At 37.9% G+C, this 21,095-nt stretch overlaps 1 protein-coding gene across 2 annotated transcripts in view; it reads left to right on the top strand.

Moving 5' to 3' along the window:
* The window catches only part of GRAMD4 (GRAM domain containing 4), a 74,893-nt gene that overhangs the window by 49,390 nt on the left and 4,408 nt on the right, over positions 1–21,095 (top strand). For both annotated transcript variants that reach the window (XM_050324150.1, XM_050324152.1), the window contains 14 exons: positions 2,861–2,922; positions 4,374–4,506; positions 4,977–5,002; positions 7,178–7,269; positions 8,783–8,874; positions 9,862–9,910; positions 10,709–10,780; positions 12,077–12,120; positions 12,218–12,327; positions 13,558–13,712; positions 17,500–17,647; positions 18,100–18,193; positions 19,387–19,471; positions 20,571–20,639. In XM_050324150.1, coding sequence (XP_050180107.1) covers positions 2,861–2,922; positions 4,374–4,506; positions 4,977–5,002; positions 7,178–7,269; positions 8,783–8,874; positions 9,862–9,910; positions 10,709–10,780; positions 12,077–12,120; positions 12,218–12,327; positions 13,558–13,712; positions 17,500–17,647; positions 18,100–18,193; positions 19,387–19,471; positions 20,571–20,639 — 1,231 coding nt within the window. The remainder of the gene's footprint in view (positions 1–2,860; positions 2,923–4,373; positions 4,507–4,976; positions 5,003–7,177; positions 7,270–8,782; positions 8,875–9,861; positions 9,911–10,708; positions 10,781–12,076; positions 12,121–12,217; positions 12,328–13,557; positions 13,713–17,499; positions 17,648–18,099; positions 18,194–19,386; positions 19,472–20,570; positions 20,640–21,095) is intronic.

The following is a 21,095-nucleotide window of genomic DNA, read 5'->3' on the forward strand; positions in this document are numbered from 1 at the left end:
CTTTTGTGTCATACTTGCAGCTACAAAAATAGTGCTTTAGTGATGTTCTGTGGAGAAGCAGTAAGTGGACAGTGTATCAGTTTTGAGTAGTATGTGTGTACTGGTCATGAACAGCTCTAAAATTCATTAATATTCATGTTTCCCTGACTTCAGTATATTGAAGGAAAAAAAAATGAAAACAAGAAAAAGGCACATTTATGTTTGTTTCCCCAACGGATTGAGACTCTTACCTGCTTTAATCAGCCTGTGCTTTAAATGGATACAATCTCTGGTTACCTAAACATGACCTCGCCTCAGGTTGGGATGTGTTGGTCTTACCAGTTAAAACCTTCTCCTGTGTGAAAAGTGTGCTCCAAGAGGAGGTGATGCAGCTTGTTTTCTTTGGTGCAGGCTGTGGTTAGGAAGGCCCGCACAGGAACACAGCATTGTTCTGGGGACTCTTTATGTTTTTAAGCCTTATAACTGGTCTCTGGCATGAAGAGTGGCGCAGAAACTGTAGCAAAAATAATTTCTCCCCTCTGTCAGTGGTCTTGATGAACCTGTGGTTCGACATGACCTGGTTTTGGGATTGAGCTTCCCAGTAGGTGTGCAAACCTAAACAATGAATTCTGAGGTTCCTGGCCCAGATCTGTCTTAAGTAGCTAATTATAACCTGATTCACAGGTGCAGTAATGAGCTGTCATTAACCTGATGATTCGTAAAGGTCAGGTTCTTCATAGGGAAGGAGTAACAGGCAGATGGCAAGTAAGACATTGCCAAAAAACTGAAACAAAAGCACCAAGAAGGGCCAAAGCCAACTGTCATGTGCTCCTGATGGAGCCCAGTAGGGCTGCTATCCAGAACTGCTTCTTGATGAGGTTTTTTTGCCCAAGAAACATGGGGAGTAATGACACTGTGCTGCTTCTAAAAATACATCCCAGCCTGTCAAAGGAACACCCAGTTTGAAGAGTCTGACAGCTGGCAGCGGTGGGATCCCGTCTTGGCTCTGTCACAGGAGTTGTTCAGGTGCGACACCACCCTGGTGCCTTCACATGACTGCAGTGGGTTGAGTTACTGGCTCCTGCTTCTGAGTGACTGCCTCCTTTCCACCTAAATATGTCTTCAGCTTCAGTGAAGCACAGTGACAGTGACAGATTGCAGATGAAAATGCCCAGCTATATGGTGTAACCATCTAATGTGCTTGAAATGGAGGAGATGCAAGGGTGTGGGAGAAGAAGCAGGAAGAGGAGGAGTTTTTAGGTGAGGAACCCGAGGTTTGTATAGAAACTGGGGGAAAATGGCATAGAAACCAAAGTTAATGTTTAGCTAGAAAAAAATTGGTGGAATTTCAAGTGGCTTTTGAAAAGAAGAGTTGCTGCAAACACTCTGGGGTGTATGCTGGGGAAAAGTCCTGAAGAGTCATGAAAACAAGTGTCTTTGAAAGCAGAAACCATTGAATTCAGCTCATCTGTGTAGTTAAATGTCCTGTTATAATTCATAAATCAGTAAATTATTTCTAAGTGTTCTTTTTAGAAATGAACAAGGATGTTGTAATCTCATTAAATCTGAGGAATGGTTAAGAAGGAAGGGAGGTAATTAATTCTGAGGTTTCTCCATCATACCCGTTGATGTATGGTGATGTTGAGTCAGCACATTTTAGTAATGGCCTTTTCCATGTGCAGACAGTACAGTGAGATGTTTTCCTAATGTCCTTTCCAGAGGAACATCAGGAGAGAGAACTGTATGTCTATGTTTCTGCAATCTGCCCAATGCAGTAGGATCTCTCTTCCCACTCTTCGTTTTTTTGACCACGTTTCACTTGATTCCCTTCCTGAGGAGCAAAAGATGAAGGGAACATTTGAAATTACCTATATTATCTGATAAATGAGTAATAATGAAATTGCAAAACCGACACTTTTCTGTTTCAAGCAGTAACGTTTTCAATCATACAACTCCCTGTCAAGTGAAGCTTGCTGTGGCTGGTGTTATGTTGTCAAAGCTGCTGCTTCATTAGAAAAATCTTTCTGTAGGATGGCTGTACATGGATGGCTGAAGACTTTGGGACTGAAGCCTGAAGTATTCTCAAGACAGGTTGGCAGTTGGAGGCTGTGGATAGTGCAAATATAATTTGAAGGCTTGCACATGTGCAGAATGGCAAAAACATTTGTGTTTACAAAAATCTGTTCACTTTTAATGGATGAGAATATTATTCTTGACTCATTTTGAAAGGTGAGACCAATGATGCCTGCTACTTGACATATATTTTTAGAACATTTTTGTCTCAGTTTTTCAAGCTGTTATTTCAATTTTGCAAGTTTTTCAGGATACGTTAAAATTGGTTGATATCTGTGCATTTTGAGAGCTTATAACATTTTAAATCATTCTTGACACTTACTCCTCTTGTGAGGTTGAGTGGTGTTTGACTTTAGTAATGATAGCAGAATTCAAGATTCACGCATTAAACTGTAGTTTTGCTCTACTGCTGTGGCTATAACTTGTGATACGGAATCCCTTTTGATTTATTACTGTGAGAAAAGTCGTGGCTGTGAAGTTTTCCTGGTAGGCATTGCAATGAATGATACCACACAAACTAATGCAACGAATTTGATAGTAAATTGTTTAGTAACTGTAAGATGAAATTGAGCTGTTGGTGACATGAAATGGCTAAACTCCACCTCTCCTTCCAGTGGATGGTATTTCCCTGGATCCTAAGTGCAATGAATGTTTTGAACCTTGTGAAGGGGCGTACCTCTTTTTTTTTTTCTTGTTGTGATTTTATAATCTCAGCTATGGAAACCATAGAGGTTCTGGTGCTTCCTTTACTTAAAAGGGAATAAGTTCTTCTTTAACATTTCACACTGTTTCTGTTTTTTCTTTGCAGGACGGAAGAGGTGCCTGCAGCTCAGCAACCTGCAAAACCACCAGTGCAAACCAATGGAACAGGTAAGCTTGGTCAGAGCATTTGTGGACACCTGCACTGTCATCTACATTCCTCAAGCTAATGCTTAGTATGAATTCAAGAATGTAATGATTTTTGAAAGAACTAAGGCAACAGTCAGATTCTCAGTCTTTCAGTACCGTTAAGCTTTCATCCCCACACCTCCTGATTGAGACTTAAGGCTTTTAAATCTGTGTCCTAAATTTGAAATTGCTCCTCTTGTACTCCCATAATGTCAGTGCTTTCTGTTATGTGAACTACAATGTAAAAAACCTGCTGTTTTTTAGTCTGATACACTCCACATTTCTTTCTCAGTACTTTCTCAAGTATTAGCATGTGGGAAGCTACTTCATATTTTTATTTTCCAATGGAAGTATTCCAATGAAAGTATTATTCCAAATGGACAACAGCTGTAAACTGTCACTAGATGCCTTGTTTTTCTAGATATCATTGTCATTCATTAATAAATAATTTGATTCTATTTTCTGAGCACCAGTTGTGTTTTCTCATGAGCTTAAAAGCATCATTTTGGCTGTTGTAGTTGGCTGGTTAATCTTTCATGTGTCTTAATTTTATGGAGTTCTGTACTAAACTTGGTCCTGGAATAATTATGACCAGTGTCCTTTTTACAACTTTGTATTGATCTACATTTCCAAAGAATAGTCTGTCTGGTCCTTCTAGACACAATTTTGTGAGTTACAGGTGATTTTGTTCTCACTTGTGTTGCCCTAAGCCTTTTACCCTTATATTATTTCCATATACCCAAATATTATGTTATATTTTTCCACTGAAACCGACATACAGAAAGTGTGCATTACTTCATTTCTTGGCTGTATGAGACTTTCCAGGTAATATCGTGCATATATATTCCATATATAGAAAGTAGGATATGCAGCATAATTTCTGAAGCCTTACTTTAGAAAAAAGAAACTGCATGTTTTATTTGTATAGATATATAGAGACACACACACACAATTTTTACAGACTGTAAGTGGTCAGAAAGTGGTAGTAAAAATGCCTCTTGCAGCATCTTCCTTCAGTTTTCCTTTCTTGTCAAATTCACGTGGCTGCAAGGTGGTTGTCCAGCTCTCTGCTCTGAGTGCTCTCTGCTCTGGAGTGCTTTGCTTTGCACTTGCTTTTCTCAAGGTCACCCCTCAGCACAACAGGAGCACTGAGATTTCCATCAGCCTTTTGTTTACAGAAGCCTCTTAACTAGAAAATGTTTTTACGGTGTTTGCTAAAAAATTATTGTTTGTTAGGATGTTTTACTCTCTGTACTTCTGGTAATAAGACTCTTCCATGTACTGCTCTGAGAGCAATACAGGAGTCAGCTCTAGTGAAGGAAATCTGTACAAAATCTGCTTCCCAGTGAAGCATCGTGTGTGGGAACAGGAGCAGGCATTGGATAAAGATGTCTTCTAGCATTATCCCAATATTTGCAATTTATTTTTTATAGATAAGCAATGTCACACAGTCTCTTCAAGACTCCAGAAGTGGCTTGGTGACAAATTTGGGGAGTATGTTGAGGACTTCAGGTTTCAGCCAGAAGAGAGTACAGTGGAAACAGAAGAGCCACTCAGTGCTAGAAGGTAAATCCCCAACGTGATTTCGAGATATTATTGGCTTCTTTACAAGTTGCTTTTCTTCATCACTTCTAATTTTATTTTACAACCTCTTACATGGTCTGAGCAAGTGTTTGTATAACAAGTAATAAAACTGAAAGCATAGAACCATCTCAAAAGTTTTGTGAATGACAATACATGAAATTAAGTTTTTCTGCTGTCTGAAGTGAAATAAGATTTATATTATTTACCAGACTCCTTCATATGCCTCCCAAAAACTGTGCACCAAGTTGTAGGCTGAAGTGCTTTTGCACTTCAGTTTTTGGTCTGATGCAAGATGGACTGTATTAGTTTCTAGAAACACAATTTGTGACAAGCAAGAGTGAAGCTTTATGCACATATAATTTATAACTGTAAGCAGTATTTCAGAGACCAAATGTACACAACTGTGCACTGGTTACCTATTTAACACATTGCTTTTATCTGTTATTTTTCAGGTTGACTGAAAATTTGAGAAGATTAAGTAAGTACTTAGCACTATTTTATTGTCTAGAAATAACAGTAGTTCTTAGTAACTCTTTTGGCAGGATTGCTGCTTTTTAAAATACAACATTTAAAATTCATAAGCAGAAAAGGTTCTGGAACCCTGAATTAGTGTTTGGAGTGCAAAGTAACTTAGAGAAGTAGGGATAGAAGCTGTGATTCTGCTTAGTATTGAATTACATAGGGTATCTATCTCTGAATCAAACCTATAATGTTAATTAAAATGTGTGAACATGCAATGAATGAGAATAGGGTATCTGTTCACTGGCAGAAGTAAGAGTGTTCATTTGCTCATGTCCTAGCTGCTTGTAGTTTACTTGCTGGTCTATTGCTTTTGCTTTCGAAGAAGGGGGTGTCAGACAGTGCATACCCTGAGGTGTCTTGCATTTCTTTCTCTTGGATAGCTGATAAATTTTTTTTCTGGAAGGTGGAGGATGCAAGATGTCAGGTTAAGCAAAGCAGTTAAACCCTCCAAAAGTTTGTCTGTCAAAGAATTGCTAACCTGAAAAAAAAAAAGTTAATATGTGTTCCAAATTGGTAAATTATTGTAGGTAGGAAGATGGAGATGAAATAAGGGTCTGTAATCTCCAGGTAAGGTGAGGTTTTTTTCTCATTAATTCTGGTATTGGTTCCAGTTTCATTTGGGAGAATACTTGTGACTTGTTCTCAGTGGTATACATGCATTACCTTCAGAATACCTTTTAAAAAACAGTATTAAACCTAAGTTTGAGTGGTTATTAACTTCCAGTAGGTGAGCCATAAAATCTAGATCCCTGTTGTCCGAGGTGCCTGATGATCACTCAGAGCTCTCCAGAACCTTGTTATCACCAGTGGTTTCCACTATGGGTTTAGTTTAGTGTGCTGGAGCAGAGCAGATGGAAGCAATGCTTAAGTCCATGACCTCCTCCAGTGCTTTGGGCATGCCATTTCACTCAGTTCAGCTACTGCTTTGGTCGTGTCACTGATGCTGAAGAAATCTAGTCCTAGTTGTTTAATTACTTCCCATAGAAAGTGTGCTCAGAATAGCTGAATTTCAAGCCAAACTAACTAAGACAGCAAGTTGCAGGCTGTCTTGAAGAAAGACTAAAAGTTGTGAGTTCTACTGCAAATGAGGGTGAGAGCTTTTGGGGCTCCCTGTACAAGAGGAGTCATCACTCTTCTCAGCAGGGAAGGCAAAACCGGTGTGTTCCAACAGAGAAAGCAGAGGTGGTCTTGCAGCAGCCCTCTTCTGTTTCCTTGTTTCCCTAGCTACTTTGTCTAAGTGGTAGAAGAGCTTAGAGGAAGAGAGTAAAGGACTAGTGGGTTTTAGGGAGCTGAGAAAGAGCCCCTCTTGCTGTTGCTGGCTGTGTGCATCTGTGCATGTGCCTCTCCCAGCACAGGTCAGTCTCCCGTACAGTGACAGCAAGAGCAAAGGTCTGCAGAGGTGGGAGACAGACTTCTTCAGAGGCAGTGATGTGCTGTGCTGCTTGGCTTGGAAAGAGTAAGCAGCAAAGTGCTACTAATGGATAGAGTCCTGCAGAAACACAGCTAAGACAGATCTAGCCTTGTTTTAAGATAGCTGAATCAGCAGCAAGGGAGGGAAGGGCTGTGGGTGTTGCCTACCTGGACTGTGGGCAGGAAGGCTCTACAGATCGTTTAGAGACACGGCTTAGTGGTGGACTTGGCAGTGCTGGATTAATGGTTGGATGCAACAATGATCCTAAAGGTCTTTTCCTACCTAAATGGTTCTGTGATTTTAAGTTGTTCCTTGGTGGCTTGCAATGCAGTGAGGCTGATGTACGTTGTTTTACAGTGGGACGAACTGCCCTGTGTGGAGGTCTTCAGGGTAGTATGGACAGGGCTCAGAACAGACTGCTTTTAGCATCCAGGGTACCCTTGTAAAGGATGTTGGTTTTTTCCCTTTGTCTATAGAATGGTTTAAGAGTTTAGACATAACCTTTGTCTTGGATAATACTTTAGTTTTTGGAAAGCATTCCTTAACTATTTTTTCAGTTGCATTGATGGATTTAATTTTTCTTTATTTGGATAAACCTTTTGTCATTACATGTCTTGAGTATTCTTAATAATTTTCTAATTTGGTTGGTTGTCATTTACAAGTGATTTAACTACTGCCAGCTAATTCTAACAGTTCTGTTTTTTCTCCACTTCTCTTTAGAGAGAGGTGCCAAACCTGTTACTAATTTTGTGAAGAATCTTTCTGCCTTATCAGACTGGTATTCTATCTACACTTCTGCTATTGCCTTTATTGTAAGTTATCCTTTTCTTCTGGGAGTACTAAGAACTTTAAAAAATCTATTATTTGCTGAAATTCATTGAAATTACCGTATCTGAGTAGGGATTGTGCTACAGTTCAAGTCAAATCAAATAGTGTAATTTCATTTAACACAAAATACCAATAGTTGTCACTTTAGTTATATTTCAAAACCACTTAAATTGTGTATCCTGTGTTTCTTGTAGCATAGTTTTGTCACTATTAAAATAACTTAAAACGATTTGGGCATTGTTCTCTTGTTTCTTGTCTCCCACTCCTGGTAATTTGATGGTGACTTCAGCCTCTGCAAGGTCTCTTGTTGCCTAGGGCTGAAATGCTGATAGTGGTTGTTTGATGAGAAGCTATCGTTCCCCATCAGTGCTCTTCTGCCACTTGTTAGGATCATAGTGAGGAGAGGAAAAATTCCTTGATTTCAGTATTGTTTAATGTGCAAATATCAGGTCTGTGAGATAAATTCAAGCATTCCTGTACTATCTAAGGAGGTTTGGATGTCACAGAGAGATATAAGTATTTAGTGGAGTTTTGATTTCTTTTCCTTCTAATTGTTAATTAAATGATGTAAATTCTTTTGGTCACAAGTGTATAGAAATACTGTTCTATCAAAGGAATTACTAATAGGCATAGCTGAATAAACCTGTCTGGTGAAAATATCACACACCTTTTCATTAAATGATTCCTTCCTGTAAGTTATAGAACCTGTGCTATTTTACATGGCACAACTGAAGGAATATTGAGGAGGAGACTTCTATTTCCCAGTGCCCTGTGTCTGTCCCTTCTCCGAATCTGCTGATTTTCCTCTTACCTCTGCTGGTAAACATATTTTTCAGATAAAAGCTGAAAGAAGAAAGTTCAGCTGATTTTTTTTTAAAAGCTCTGGACCTGGGAGCCAGAGCAATGTTTCATTTTGGGGTTATCAGTAAAAACCGTATCGTGTCTCACAGAGAGACTGTAGTCTCTATTTTCAGAAGCTGGGAAGGGAACAGGATACCTTTTGAAGCTCTTTGTGTTTGTACTTGTTATGTAAAATAAAACCTGTTTCCCTGCAATCTTTTTAGCCTTGGTAAAAATCTGGGATTTAATTACTTGAAATATTAGAGCGAGAGTTTATCCCTGTTGCCCAGTATGGAGCTAATCATTATTACTCTGCTTCTGTACCATTAGTGACCATATCATGGTCATGTAGCAGATTCACAGACTTTAGAGTTTACTTCCTTTTTTCCCCCTACCCCTTCAGGTAATTGTAGTGTTGGAGCTGAAAACTAGTTAGGTGTAATCTCAAGAGATTTGATTAATTTTCAGTTTTGACTTTACATTGATAAGGCCTGTTGTCAGTCATGGGGGCTGAAATTTATTAATGTTTTTTAAATGAATTGCAGGATTCTGAGCCCAGCAGCACAGTGGGAAACAGTATTTCATGCAACTCACTGTACCCCAGTTTGTAATCCATATTTCTCTTTTTTTTGTTTGTTTTTTCTTCTTAATCTGCAGATTTACATGAATGCTGTATGGCATGGCTGGGCCATTCCTATGTTCTTATTTTTAGCAATTTTGAGGTTATCCCTAAATTACCTCATAGCCAGGTATTTACTTAAATATTATCTTATTCTCTTGTAATGCTTTGCTTGAAAGATGTCTTATTATTCTTGCATAGAGTTGTAAACTGTTACCTTTTCTAATGTTGTGGACTATGTCTAACAAAGAGAAATTCAAACTCTAATATCCTTAGTGTCATTGGTCAGTTTCTAAAAATCTTTTACTATTACAGGGAATTAATTATCTTTGTATCCTGTGACTTGTGTCATCATAAATAATATTGCATGCTCTCAAAAAATTCTAGTGTACCCTCAGCACACTAAAATTCTAAAATAAAATTCTGCAGCATTTAGAGTACTTGGAGAACATCACCTTAAATATTTAAGTCAGCTGCTTTTTCCCTGGAGAGAACTTTCACCTAAAGTTGCAGTTTTGCCTTTTTCCGTAGCTCTTGGCATGCTTTATCCAAAGTGTCTTCCATTTGTAAATTCAGTCTCTTTTAAAAATGAAAACTTTTTTTTTAATGTATGTTTTCTGTATTAAGAGAATATTTTTAAAATGCTCTTTTAGGCTGATGGTGTTTTCCCCCTTAAAATGGTGCAGAGTACCTTAACGTGAATATGTTAAAATAAGCTTCTGACTTCTTAATTGATACTTACCGTTTCCCTGAAAATTCATGGTAGGAAATAGGCTCCTGAATAAGTTGATGTAATTTTGTTCACATGAAAAAACAAGAAAAAATATTTCTAATCATTTATTCTGTGTACACCATTAACTTTTGTTGTAAAACCCACAAACAGTGCTTCTGTGTAGTTTCTGTGTAGTATCTACTTAGCTAATATTTTTAAAGCTGGCTGTTGTTGGCCACTTGTGCTTTTCTCATGTTGTGGGTTCTTTGTTAAATTGGAGATTATATATTAACTTTTAAGCCGTAAATGCTTATTGCAGAAAACTACTTTTTAACCATTTACAAGTAATCCATGTTGGCAGGTGGAGAAGTTTTTGCTTTCTTTAACTGTTTCCATAATTTCTAGGGGTTGGAGAATACAGTGGAGCATTGTGCCTGAAGTTTCTGAACCCATGGTAGGTCTTTGATCAGCTTGGCCTGTACACCTATGAAAAAAATTACATGTTTAAACCTTCCTTTGCATCTCTGTGGGTATTTGTGAAAGGAAGAGTGAGAGACATGACTTTTTCTTTTTGTAATTTCAGAAATCTTTACTAACAGCACTCTTAGATTCAGGTGCTTCACCTTAAAATACTCAAAATCTGAAATACGTTCCTGAAATAAATCTTAATATGGTAGTTTGGGACAAGTTAGGTCCTGTGGGATCTTCAAGAAGCCTTGCGTTCTGTTTTCTTTAGGATCATCAAGTCCAACTGTTAACCTGGCGTTGCCAGGTCCATCAGCGAGTCCTGGTCCATGTCCCTAAGTGACACATAAAATACCTTTAGGGGTGGTGACTCCACTTCCCTGGGCAGACTGTGTCAAGGCTTGACAACCCTTTTTGTGAACAAATTTTTCTGAATATCCAGTCTAACCTCCTCTGGCACAAGTTAAGGCTGTTTCCTCTTGATCTGTCACTTGTTACCTGGGGGATGAGACTCACCTCCACATTGCTACCACCTCCTTTTGGGTAGTTGTAAAGAGCAATAAGGTCTCCCCTGAGCCCCTCAAAGCATTGAATACTAAAGATAACCAGCAATGGAAGACACATAGAAAGTAGATCTGAAACAAGGGAGGATGTTGGTTACTTTAGAGACTATTTAAAGGGAGAGGACTGTTGCCGAGAACGTTGAGGGATCACCTTATTCTGAGGAGTTTGTAAAATACGTTTCATCTGAACTGAAAATTAATGGGTTGTCTCTTTCTTGCCTAAGGAACATGCAAAAGAGGACCTGACTGTGTCTGAAAAGTTTCAGCTTGTTCTGGACGTGGCTCAGAAGGCGCAGGTACTGTGCTGCTCTCAGACCTCTCTGGCTGCTCCCTTAGAAACAAGGAGGTTCATAGTCCAAGTGGTCAAAGGATGTTGTTTTGCAGCATGTGAAAACAAATACTCAGAAATACTTTCCTTGCATAGGGATCTTTTTTACCTATGAGCAATGGAGATCTTGTTAAGATTCCTGGTAGCTTCTGAAGTGGCATGGTGCTTCAGATAACTGATTGGGGTTCTCTGGTCACATCCCTGAGTGAGCTCTGGAGTTTTCACAGTTTTCTCCCTAATATATTCATATAAGCTTCTGATAATGTAGATTGGATAGTGAATCTTACCGATGTACTCGAGGGTGGGTCCTTATATTAAATCTGCTAGTCACAAAACTGATGTAGGAGGCTCTATTCCTTCAAGATTTAGCTGAAGGCTACTGTCTGTTTAGGTGTTAATTCAACAGTTTGCACTGCATCTCTAAAATAGCATGTTTTTAAAAACTCCACCCCCTTCAAGCCCTGAAATCTGCTTGTGTGGGAGAGGCTGAAGGAAGGTTTTCTCCCAGCTTCATCACTTTGATGAGGTAGCAGCTGAGTGACTGCACCACTCAGTTAACTGCAGCCTTGTGCCATGTCAAATGATGTGCTGCTGTTGAACGGCATTTACCTTTCCCTTGCCAGCTGCGTATGCTCAGCTCCTGCCTTCTGCTGGTGGCAGTGCATATGTTTATGGAAATTTATTGGGAAGGTGAAATTTTCAGGTGCTGTGACAGCAGGGAAGGTGGCTCTTAGTCCTAAGCAGAGGTCAATTTGCATCAACAGTTGTTGGAATTACATGGAATCAAGTAACTCCATGGGTTTATTATAAAAACCTGATAGTGTCTGGCTTCTAGGAAGCTAATAGTCCGTTTCATGAACTCAGTAACCACTTCCTGAAATTTCAGTGCTCAAAAAGGGCTAAGAAATTTCCCATTTTGTTACCTATTGACAGAAACTCTGAGCTCCTAGATTGACAACTGTATTTGAAGTAATGTAGATACATTTCAATAGTGACAGTGGGGTCAAATAGTTTCTTCACTTCTAACAGTTAATTGCAAGTTCCAGAACAAGGTGTTAAATGAGATGGAAGTCATTGAGTATTGCTATTCTGTTCTTAATTTCCTCAGTTGTGGAGTATATAGTGGCTAAAAATTAGTTAAAAAAAGAAACACTTCTGGAAATTGCTTACCAACAGAGTAAGATAACTGTTGGTTTCCATTATGTGGACAAAAAACCCCAAAACAATGCAGGACTTGGTTTTAACTCTCTTGCTTCTTGTGCAGAACCTTTTTGGCAAGATGGCAGACATACTGGAAAAATTTAAAAAGTAAGTTATCTGATATGAGTATTTTTTCCCTTTAAAACAAGACTTGACTGGTATTTGGAACACTAGTAATAAAATTTTGTTTCTTTTTTTTGTGCAGCTTGTTTATGTGGGTCCAGCCAGAAATAACACAGAAGCTCTATGTTGCTCTGTGGGCAGCTTTTATTGCATCCTGCTTTTTGCCCTACAGGATTCTTGGCCTTGGACTGGGTAAACACAATAAATAATTGACCTGTTACAGTCTAGATTTAATGCGCTAAAATTTACATGATCTTTAGAGGGAGAATTTTAGAGTTTAAGAAAGAAAACCTTCATTAATAAATAACGCAGTGTTTTAAAGTATTGTCATTGTACTTGGCATCATTTGTCTTGAGAGTTTCAAAAACCGCCTCTGTATATAACAGAAAAAGACTGGCTAGTGCTTTTGCTTCTTGAAGAGAAGTTTATGATGAGCTGTTAGCAGAGCTCTTCAGACTGTCAAATATAAGGCTTCTGGAAGGTCCTACATTTTGAGGTTTTTTTGCTCATACATCCTTATAAATATGTGGCAAGACATAGAAAGCATGAAGATGACAGGGTAAGAAAAAATGGAAAAGTTGATGGGTATACTTGTAAAACTTGGAGGATAGGCTGGACAAAATGAACTGTGGATGAAATTGCAGGTAATTAGTCTCAACTGGAAGTTGGGAAAAGAGGCTTGTCACTATAGCATGAGACCATCGTTTTTCTAAGGTATGAAACCCTGTACTGTGAACCAAGAACCTCTTTTTTTTTTTTTCTTCATAAAAGTAATGATATAGTAAAATGAGTATTACTTTTAGTGGCACTGAACTTGAAATTGTGTTAGCTTGAACATAAATGTAGGTTTGCTTAATGCAGCAGTTGAATTAGATGTGTGAGGAATTATCTTTTTACTCTGACTCTCAGGAGTTCTGAATTACACTCAGTAAAGTTTTGAGAGAGTATTTTAAGCCCTTTTTAATCTGGCAGAATGCGAGGAAATAACTTGGATAGGATAAGAGGAGGGACTGGAAGATAGGCTTTTATGTAGTACGTGAGAGCCCTCTGTTGCCATTTAAATTCTTGCAGGAGCTGCAGAGTTGAATGCTCTGGTCTGTTTTCTGTTTTGGAAGTATATCACGTTTTCAGAATGGTTCTGGAACATATGTTTGGGTTATTTTAATATTCTTCTGCATAATGGCAGCTATGTAAGTGGTTTCAAAGAACTGAGGATGGGGAGGAAGTAATCTGGGCAGGGAGGAAAAGAAAAATAATTTTCTGTCATTAGAAGAAGAATCAAAATATAAAACCAAGGGAATGCTTTAACACCATGATTGAAGATGCAGAATTGGGTTTCATTCATTAACTTGTTAAAACATTATTAAAACAGTGATGTTCTTAATGCCTTTCAACATGTATACTGAAGTGAATTTTTTTCAGGACTCTATGTTGGAACAAAGTTTTTCCTTGTTGATTTTATCTTCAAACGATGCCCCAGACTAAGAGCTAAGTATGATACTCCTTATATCATCTGGATAAATCTCCTGACAGATCCTCAGCTCAAAGAAAGATCTAATGCTACAGTGTCGAGACGGGTAAGGGTAATAAATCTTTTTGTTCCTCTGTTCCCATCATCTGAAAATCAGATCCCTTTCTCCCCTTCCCTTTTCTCCAGTGACTAGAGCACATTAAAGATAAGGTTAATTAAATCCTAACAATCAACGTTAGTTCTATTTTTTTATTATTTTCAAGATTCACAGTTTTACTATGGGTTCTGTTGTAGGAAAAGAATCAATTATCAAAAATGTGTGTGCATATATATATGTGTATATATATATATACACTGTGAATCATATGAAGCTAAACACAGAAATATAACACCTTCCATATTCATATCAGTTTCTCTAACATACATTCTGTGTGATTTTATTGTCAAAATCTAGTATTTATGCATCCACCTCTATACTTAGACATTCCTTTTCAGTGGCAATTTAGATGCTTAGGTAAATTGAAGAACAGTTAGTTAAAAAAAAAAAAAAAGACTTGATTATAGTATGTGCCTTACTAATGGGATAAGCATTAGCAGAGGTAATAACGTGGTTTACAGATTTAGGTGTTATGTCTTAGTTATTTTTATTAGGTGACCTTTCAGCATAGTGGTGATAAATGACGTCTCTCCATGTTGGTACTCCAACGGTACATTTTCTTTTTGTTAAAATGTCATAGTTAGATCTCAAGTGTTGTCTTTTGTGCATCTTGATAAATTGTTTTGGAGCCTGACATAACTGAAAAGCTAGTTATGCTTTTCGTTGTCCCTGAATTTGTCAATGTTTATTAGTTTAAAAATTAAAGTAGTTGTAATGGATCTTCAGTCTAATCCCCATTTTAGCATTTGCTTAATGCCTCTCAGCACAATATCTGATTGCAGTCATGGAGTATGAGAGTATTGTCTGAAATGCTCAGCACTGAGCAATAATTCAGCCTGGATACAACAACTGGAGAGCAAAAGGGATAAGCACATGAACCCTCAGTTGTTAAGTTGTGAAGAAGAAATCTTGAGTTCTGGGAGTGATGGAGCAGTTGGTGGTAAAATAACTGCAGCATAATCCGAGTATTTCAGAAGGAAGTGGAAGAGAAGGACAGTCTATGACAGAAAGTGAATCTTTTGGTCCTATTTTTCAAGGGATGAGAGGAATAAATGAACACTTCGGTGAAACCATCCGTGGCCTGTATTTCTCTTGCTTGCAGAAGATGGCCTTAAAAGTTTCTGTGCTTCTTGAGCTTAAAGGTTGTTTTTCACATACTGTGGTGGTTGTGACAGCTTCTTGCTGGGTCTCTCTAATCTGCCTTAGAGGGGGAAGGGTTCTGAATTGCTAAGCTTGAATCCATAAAGTTAGAGAGTAATTATTCACTCTGGGTTTTCTTCATGGGTTAAGTTTTGACAAGTAGACCAGAGATTTTGTGCTGTCATGTCTGGCTTGGTGGCCTTGGCTTCTCTGCCTGGAAAGTATGTGCAAGACTGCAGTAGGTGCTTCCAAGTATCTTTGAAAACATTAACTTGATCTCAGTAATTTTACACCCCTTGAGAGATTTCTGCAGACCTCATAGTATGAAAAATAAATGTTTATACAAAAATGGTAAAAATCAGATGGGCTTTTCATTTCCTTCATAGAACAGATAGAGCCCAAATGCATGTAATGCCAGCATGTGTGCATTGTCTTTGCTTCTTATCATTAAACAGCATACAAGACACTGTAAACTTAGACACAATGCATTATTCATTGCTTGTACCACCACTCTGACCCCATGTCCTTAGAGAACAGTCCTGACAACAGTATCTGATCGGTAAAGGTTGTATGTCAAAAGCTGATGACAGATCGAGTGAAATGGAATACCTCCGGGTATTTCTACCTCTAGGTTGTTGGTGACATTTTTAGACAATCAGGACTCTTCAGCATTACATATCCAATCACTTCCAGTTAGATTTAAGGCTTATCAAAATTGGATGCAATGCTTTTCGCTTAGTAATTGACCACAGGTTGTCTCAAGCCTGAGTGGTTAGGGGAAACATTTGCATGTGTTAGGCAGGACTAGAAATAAGGGCAGAACTTTCTCACATTTTTAGCCGCCAGATGGGATGTAGTGCTGAAGTTTAAACTCCTTTTTTAAATCTCTTTGTATAACAGGTAGGTATAAAGCACTGTAGCAAAGAGCAGGAATAGTCCTTATTCCAGCACAAAAAAACAATAGACCTCTTGCCCTGATCTTTTTTTATGTTTTGGGCCGTGGAGTTTCACCTGGTTATGTGCATGTGCAGACACATAACTTGTCTAAGAAGGATTTCAAAAAGTTCTTCTCATCTTTACTTGTACACAGATTGTTGGAGAAGCTGTTATTTTCCTTGGTTCCAGGGACTTGATCACTGCTAAGAACACCGCAGAAGGCCAATACCTGAGGCAATATTGCAGTTACCATCAGCCATTTGCTTCCCATGTCAACTTTCTTTATTTTTTTGTATCATTGTACCCTAAAAGGTGGATGACAAAAACTCTCTTCTGTGCCTGTTTTGTCAGTCTGGTTTCTAGTTAGCAATTGCAACACACATTTTTTCATTTGCTTTGGATTTCTTTTGTTAGCTCTAAATCCTGCAAAGTGTCAAGTGCTGCCAAATTAGTGCCTTCAACAGCATTGGGCCTTTAGAGAGGAAAAGCTTAGTCCTGAGCTTCCATGTTGTCAGTTTTCCAGTTGTTTAACTCCATGTGTATGCTAGGGCTAAGAACGGAGCTGCTAATGCATCAATGACAAAAGACAGCTTTTGGAATCATGTGGTGCCCCACCAAGATGAAAAACCAAATGCAGGCAAGCTTTCCAAAGAAACTGCCTGCTATCCTTCCAGAAGCAAGGCTTGTTGCTAGGGTAGTCTCCTAGTAGTGCTTGAGGAGCTCTGTTTAGAAGTAGATTTTACTCAAGTACTTTGGTTTTGGGAACTCCATGCTGCCTGTTTTCCCCACAAGGATGCTGACAGCCATTCAGATTTTATTTCATGTGTCAACACTCTCAAAATTCAGTGTAACTTCAAAGCAAAGGAAAGATCAATGGCTCTAATGCAACCTGAATAAATTGAACTGGTGTGCTCTAACCACGGATAACTCTTTTTTTAATTGCATTCATTGTGTGTAGTCTCTTGGTTTGTGAGCAAGATCTTGCAGTGTCACTCAGTTCATGTTTTATTCTGTGTATTATACTGTTAAATAGATTTTACTTTTTTTCTTTTGTCACTGTCACATTTGTGTTGTTTGTTTCTTTTCCTGCTAGCTGTCAGGGCATGAAAAGGTATGGATCGTAGCGTGGAAAACTTGCTTTCAATTTCAGCATTTGTATTTGTAATGAGCTTATGCAGTTTTGCGTGGCTTTTTCTTTGCTCTTTTTTCTTTCTAAACTTCTTTTGTGCAGTAATATTTTGTCTAACTCTTGAAGACAAGCCAAGTGCTGATACCTATTGTCTGTTAGTAGTCCCACTAGTTACAGTCGTTGGAGCTGTGTGCAGTGACTTAGCTGTATCTAATCGGATATAGCCTTTACTGTAGATAAATGGTATCTTAAGGTAGGTGCATTTAGCACCATGTGCTTCACCCCTGCAAAGGGTGTCCATTAAAGGGCAGCACTTTGAAAGGTTGTGTTTAGGTGCTGTATTAGAGATTGGTGTTATAGCAACAGCATAGTGCAGTAGTCCAAAGTTAACTTTATTGAAGTAATTAATGAAAATTGTTGCATTATAGATTTTTTAATTTTTTAGAAAGAGTAGTCAGCCAAATTATTTTTAAGAGTGTAGCTTAAATGTTGCTGCTCAGATTTTGGAATTGTGGTTTTCTTTTTCTGCAGATTCAGACAGCAGGATCCAGAATCTACGTGGGCTCAAGCACCCCAGCCGGAATAAGCAAAGATGAAGACACAAGTCGTTTGCATACCACCAAGAAGGGGAATTTCCATGAAGTTTTTAACCTGTCAGAGAATGAACGTCCTTTGACAGGTATGATGCCATCAGTAGAGTATTTTGTAAAAAGCCAAGGACAGTTTAAAGTTGAATTCTCTTTCTGTTCATTGCATAGGTGTAAGCTTTTGATTAAAAAGTCTTGCTTTAAATTAGGATGAATGGAGACAGCCGCTTTCATTCCATGTCCTTGCTCTTTGAAAAAGTGCACAGCCTGATGTGCCTTTTGTGGTTATGCAAATCCAATAGTGGAGTTAAAGGGAATAATTGTGTGGGTGGTTTTTGTTTTGGGTTTTTTAAAACCAGTGTTAAAACAGATGTTATGATGGCTAAAACACCTTATTTAGGCTTTTCTTTCTAAGCACTTTTAGTTTTAAGTATCTAAAGTTTAATATTTATTGCTTTCTGTTTTATAAGGAAACTGTTGGGGGTAGTGCCTGTCTCTCTCTTTCTTTTTCTTAAACTAAGAATTCTTGTTATGATTTTTTCAGCATCTGAAAATGGCTGGCGCTGTTGCTTGATTAACAGAGATAAGAAGATGCCTACAGACTACATCAGGCATGGAATTCTTTATGTCACAGAAAAGTGAGTCATTGCACTCCACACATTTTTTAGGAGGGAAATGCAAGACATTAAAGAATTTGAATCTAAAAGTGATCCTTTAACAATGTTTTGAAACAAAAATGCCGTTTCCAAGTGCTTTATAGGTTCAAAAAAGCATCACAAGGAGAGCTGAATCTGGCGTATGGCAACACTTAACAAAAGTGATTTTGCTTTGAAAGGCTTGCACAGGAATGCAGAGTAGCTCTGTATAGGCAGTTGTTAGTAGCTGGAGTTCTTGATGTGGATAATGTGCTAACTATATATATACTAGAAAAGAAACCTAAAAGCTAAGTGTACTTTGAAAGTTGTGATCAACAGGTATTTGGCAAATAGTTTTTTTGGATTTTAAAGCAAGGTTAATATATAGCTTCCTTGAAATTACATGTAATAGAAAGAAAACTGAAAATCAAGCCTTGGTTTCAGATCCAGTACTTGATTTTTATGGGTGTTTTTTTAGTGGTGGGTTTTTTTTTTTTTAAAGTTGGTTGGTTGGTTTGGTTTTTGTTTTCATTTTTTGGTTTTTTTTTGTTTTTTTTTTTGGTGGGGTTCTTTTTGTTTGTTTTTAGGGTTTTTTTTAAATCCTTACTACCTCCCAGCCTCCCAGGGCTGAATAACTCTGATCATTACTGTTTGGGTCTTGCACTGAAGTTCCTTTGGAGTGTAATGAAAAGAAGTAAAGCTCATCTGTATGCGATGTCACCTAGTGATGGAGACCACTCTCCAGCATTTATAAATCTGAGCTTTTGTCTGCATCACAATACCATGAAACTAACACAGTGTTTTTCATTAATCTTCTTTTAGAATGGTAAAAGATTTATAAGCTTTTTGAGATTTGGTATTTTAGTTGTTTAAGGATATATGTCCCTTGTGTGTCTTTAAAATGCTTGTGAGGTTTAACCATTAAATGCAGTAATATAAATACAAGAATTCTTGGGTGTTTGTATGCATACCGTATGTTCTGGGCTTTCAGACACATCAGTCAGTTGCTAGAATTTATAAATGTTTGCTCTAAATTACAAGCCATAACTGAACTGCAATTTGTGTGCCTCTTTCTTTGGTTTTGAAGCTGATTTAAACCTCTGAGATTTCAAACTTCAGAAGAGACAAGAGGAATATTTGAGAAATTTGTTTTAGAATACTTTATCAAAATTAACATTTTCTTTTCTCTTTTTCAGTTACTTGTGCTTCGAAAGCTCAAAATCTGGATCATCTAAAAAAAATAAGGTTATAAAGCTAACAGATATAACGGATATCCAGAAGGTATGTCTGATTGGTGTTGCAAATAGGGGAGAAAAATTATTTTCTCTTCATCTAGTCATGTTTTGCATTTTTCCTTATTATTTTGAAAAAGCATACCATTGATAATTTTTACTATCAAGTAAACTTATCAAGTAAATTTTTATTATCAAGTAAAATGTAATTCTTCCTGGAACTGGTTGTTTAGCCATTCAGACTCACCACGAGCAAACTTACTATGAGCATGAAGACTAAGTAGTTTACTAAACCCTTATACTCCTGAATTATTTTAAAGATTAAAATTGTGTTGTTTATTAACTACAGTATTGATAGAGATACTGCATACTCTTTAATAAGACTTATTGGAAGCAGGAATGGCGTAATACTAACTTTATTTTTGGTGTGGATATTGGTAGATGCACCATCTTAAAAGTAGGTGCCACAAAGTGAGGAAGGATTGTTGTCATTGAAGAAAGGCAGGTCATTAGAATAGCCAGACTGGGTTGGGCTGGAGTTTTATCTAGTTGGGACCCATCAGTAATGGGCACCAAGTGCATGGTTGGAAGCACAGCAAGTACAATGTCATCCTTCTTCACTTGTCTTCATTTTAAACACACCTGCTTTCTGCTGCATCTTGTGGCCATGAGTGCCACAGATTAAATCATGTTGAGCAAAGAAACAAAGCGTGGTGTCTGCTACTGTGTAGGTACCTCCAGATTTCCAAATTAATTCCTTCTATTTATAACACATGTCTATAAAGCAGACAACTTACACTCAAATTTAACATTCCTATTGGAATTAATAATCCATATGAATGGGTTTCAAACATCATACTTAAAGTAATGCTGGCACGTTTGTTGGTTAGTCTTTACTGCCATAAAAGTCCTTTTGCATCTGTTTAGGGTTTTTTTTAACAAAGGTGAGACAGGGATTGTGCAACCAAGCATGAACATGTACTGTGCCTGCTTTTATTTGGAGGTGGGAAACAAAGGTCTGACTTGGGGGTCTCTTCCTCTGTGTGAATATTGGAAGGACATACCAGTGATAAGCTGTGTCACCTCCACAGCATTTTTTGCAGTTGTTCAGTATGTAAGATATCTTTTGTGGTTTTTTTTCTTTTTAGTATAAAGTGCTCTCTGTTCTCCCAGGATCAGGGATGGGTATTGCTGTATCGACACCATCTACACAAAAAGTAAGTAGCTGGCTGTATTGATATTGCTGGGTTTGACTTCATACCCTTCTTTTCTTCCTTCTCTGGTTAGCACCAGCATAAAGGTTTTTTGTCCACTTGCAGCAGTTTTTGGCTTTTTTTGTTTGTTTGTTTTAAATTCACTCGTCTACTATTCAGTATGTTTGTCTTCAGAATTTTAATGAATTAAACATTCAGCTTGTTCTACTGCATCTGGACTATCTTACTTTAACACTTTAGAAAGATTTTCCCTGGCATCCGTCTTGAGGAGCATTGGGGGCTGCTCTGCTGCATAGTCTGAAACAAAAAGGTTATGGCTTGAGAGTATCTGTGGATGAGGAGGCTTTGGAGTGGAAGAGCCTGACTCTCAGATAAAGTTTTCCTGTTTCAGTCTTTAGTACCATAAGACTGAAGATTCTCAAATGCCTTTTGGGCAACTGAAGCATTTCTTAGCATATG

This window comes from Myiozetetes cayanensis, unplaced genomic scaffold (genome assembly GCF_022539395.1).
Source record: "Myiozetetes cayanensis isolate MyiCay16 unplaced genomic scaffold, myiCay2020 scf3, whole genome shotgun sequence".
In the NCBI taxonomy this organism is placed as follows: Eukaryota; Metazoa; Chordata; class Aves; order Passeriformes; family Tyrannidae; genus Myiozetetes; species Myiozetetes cayanensis.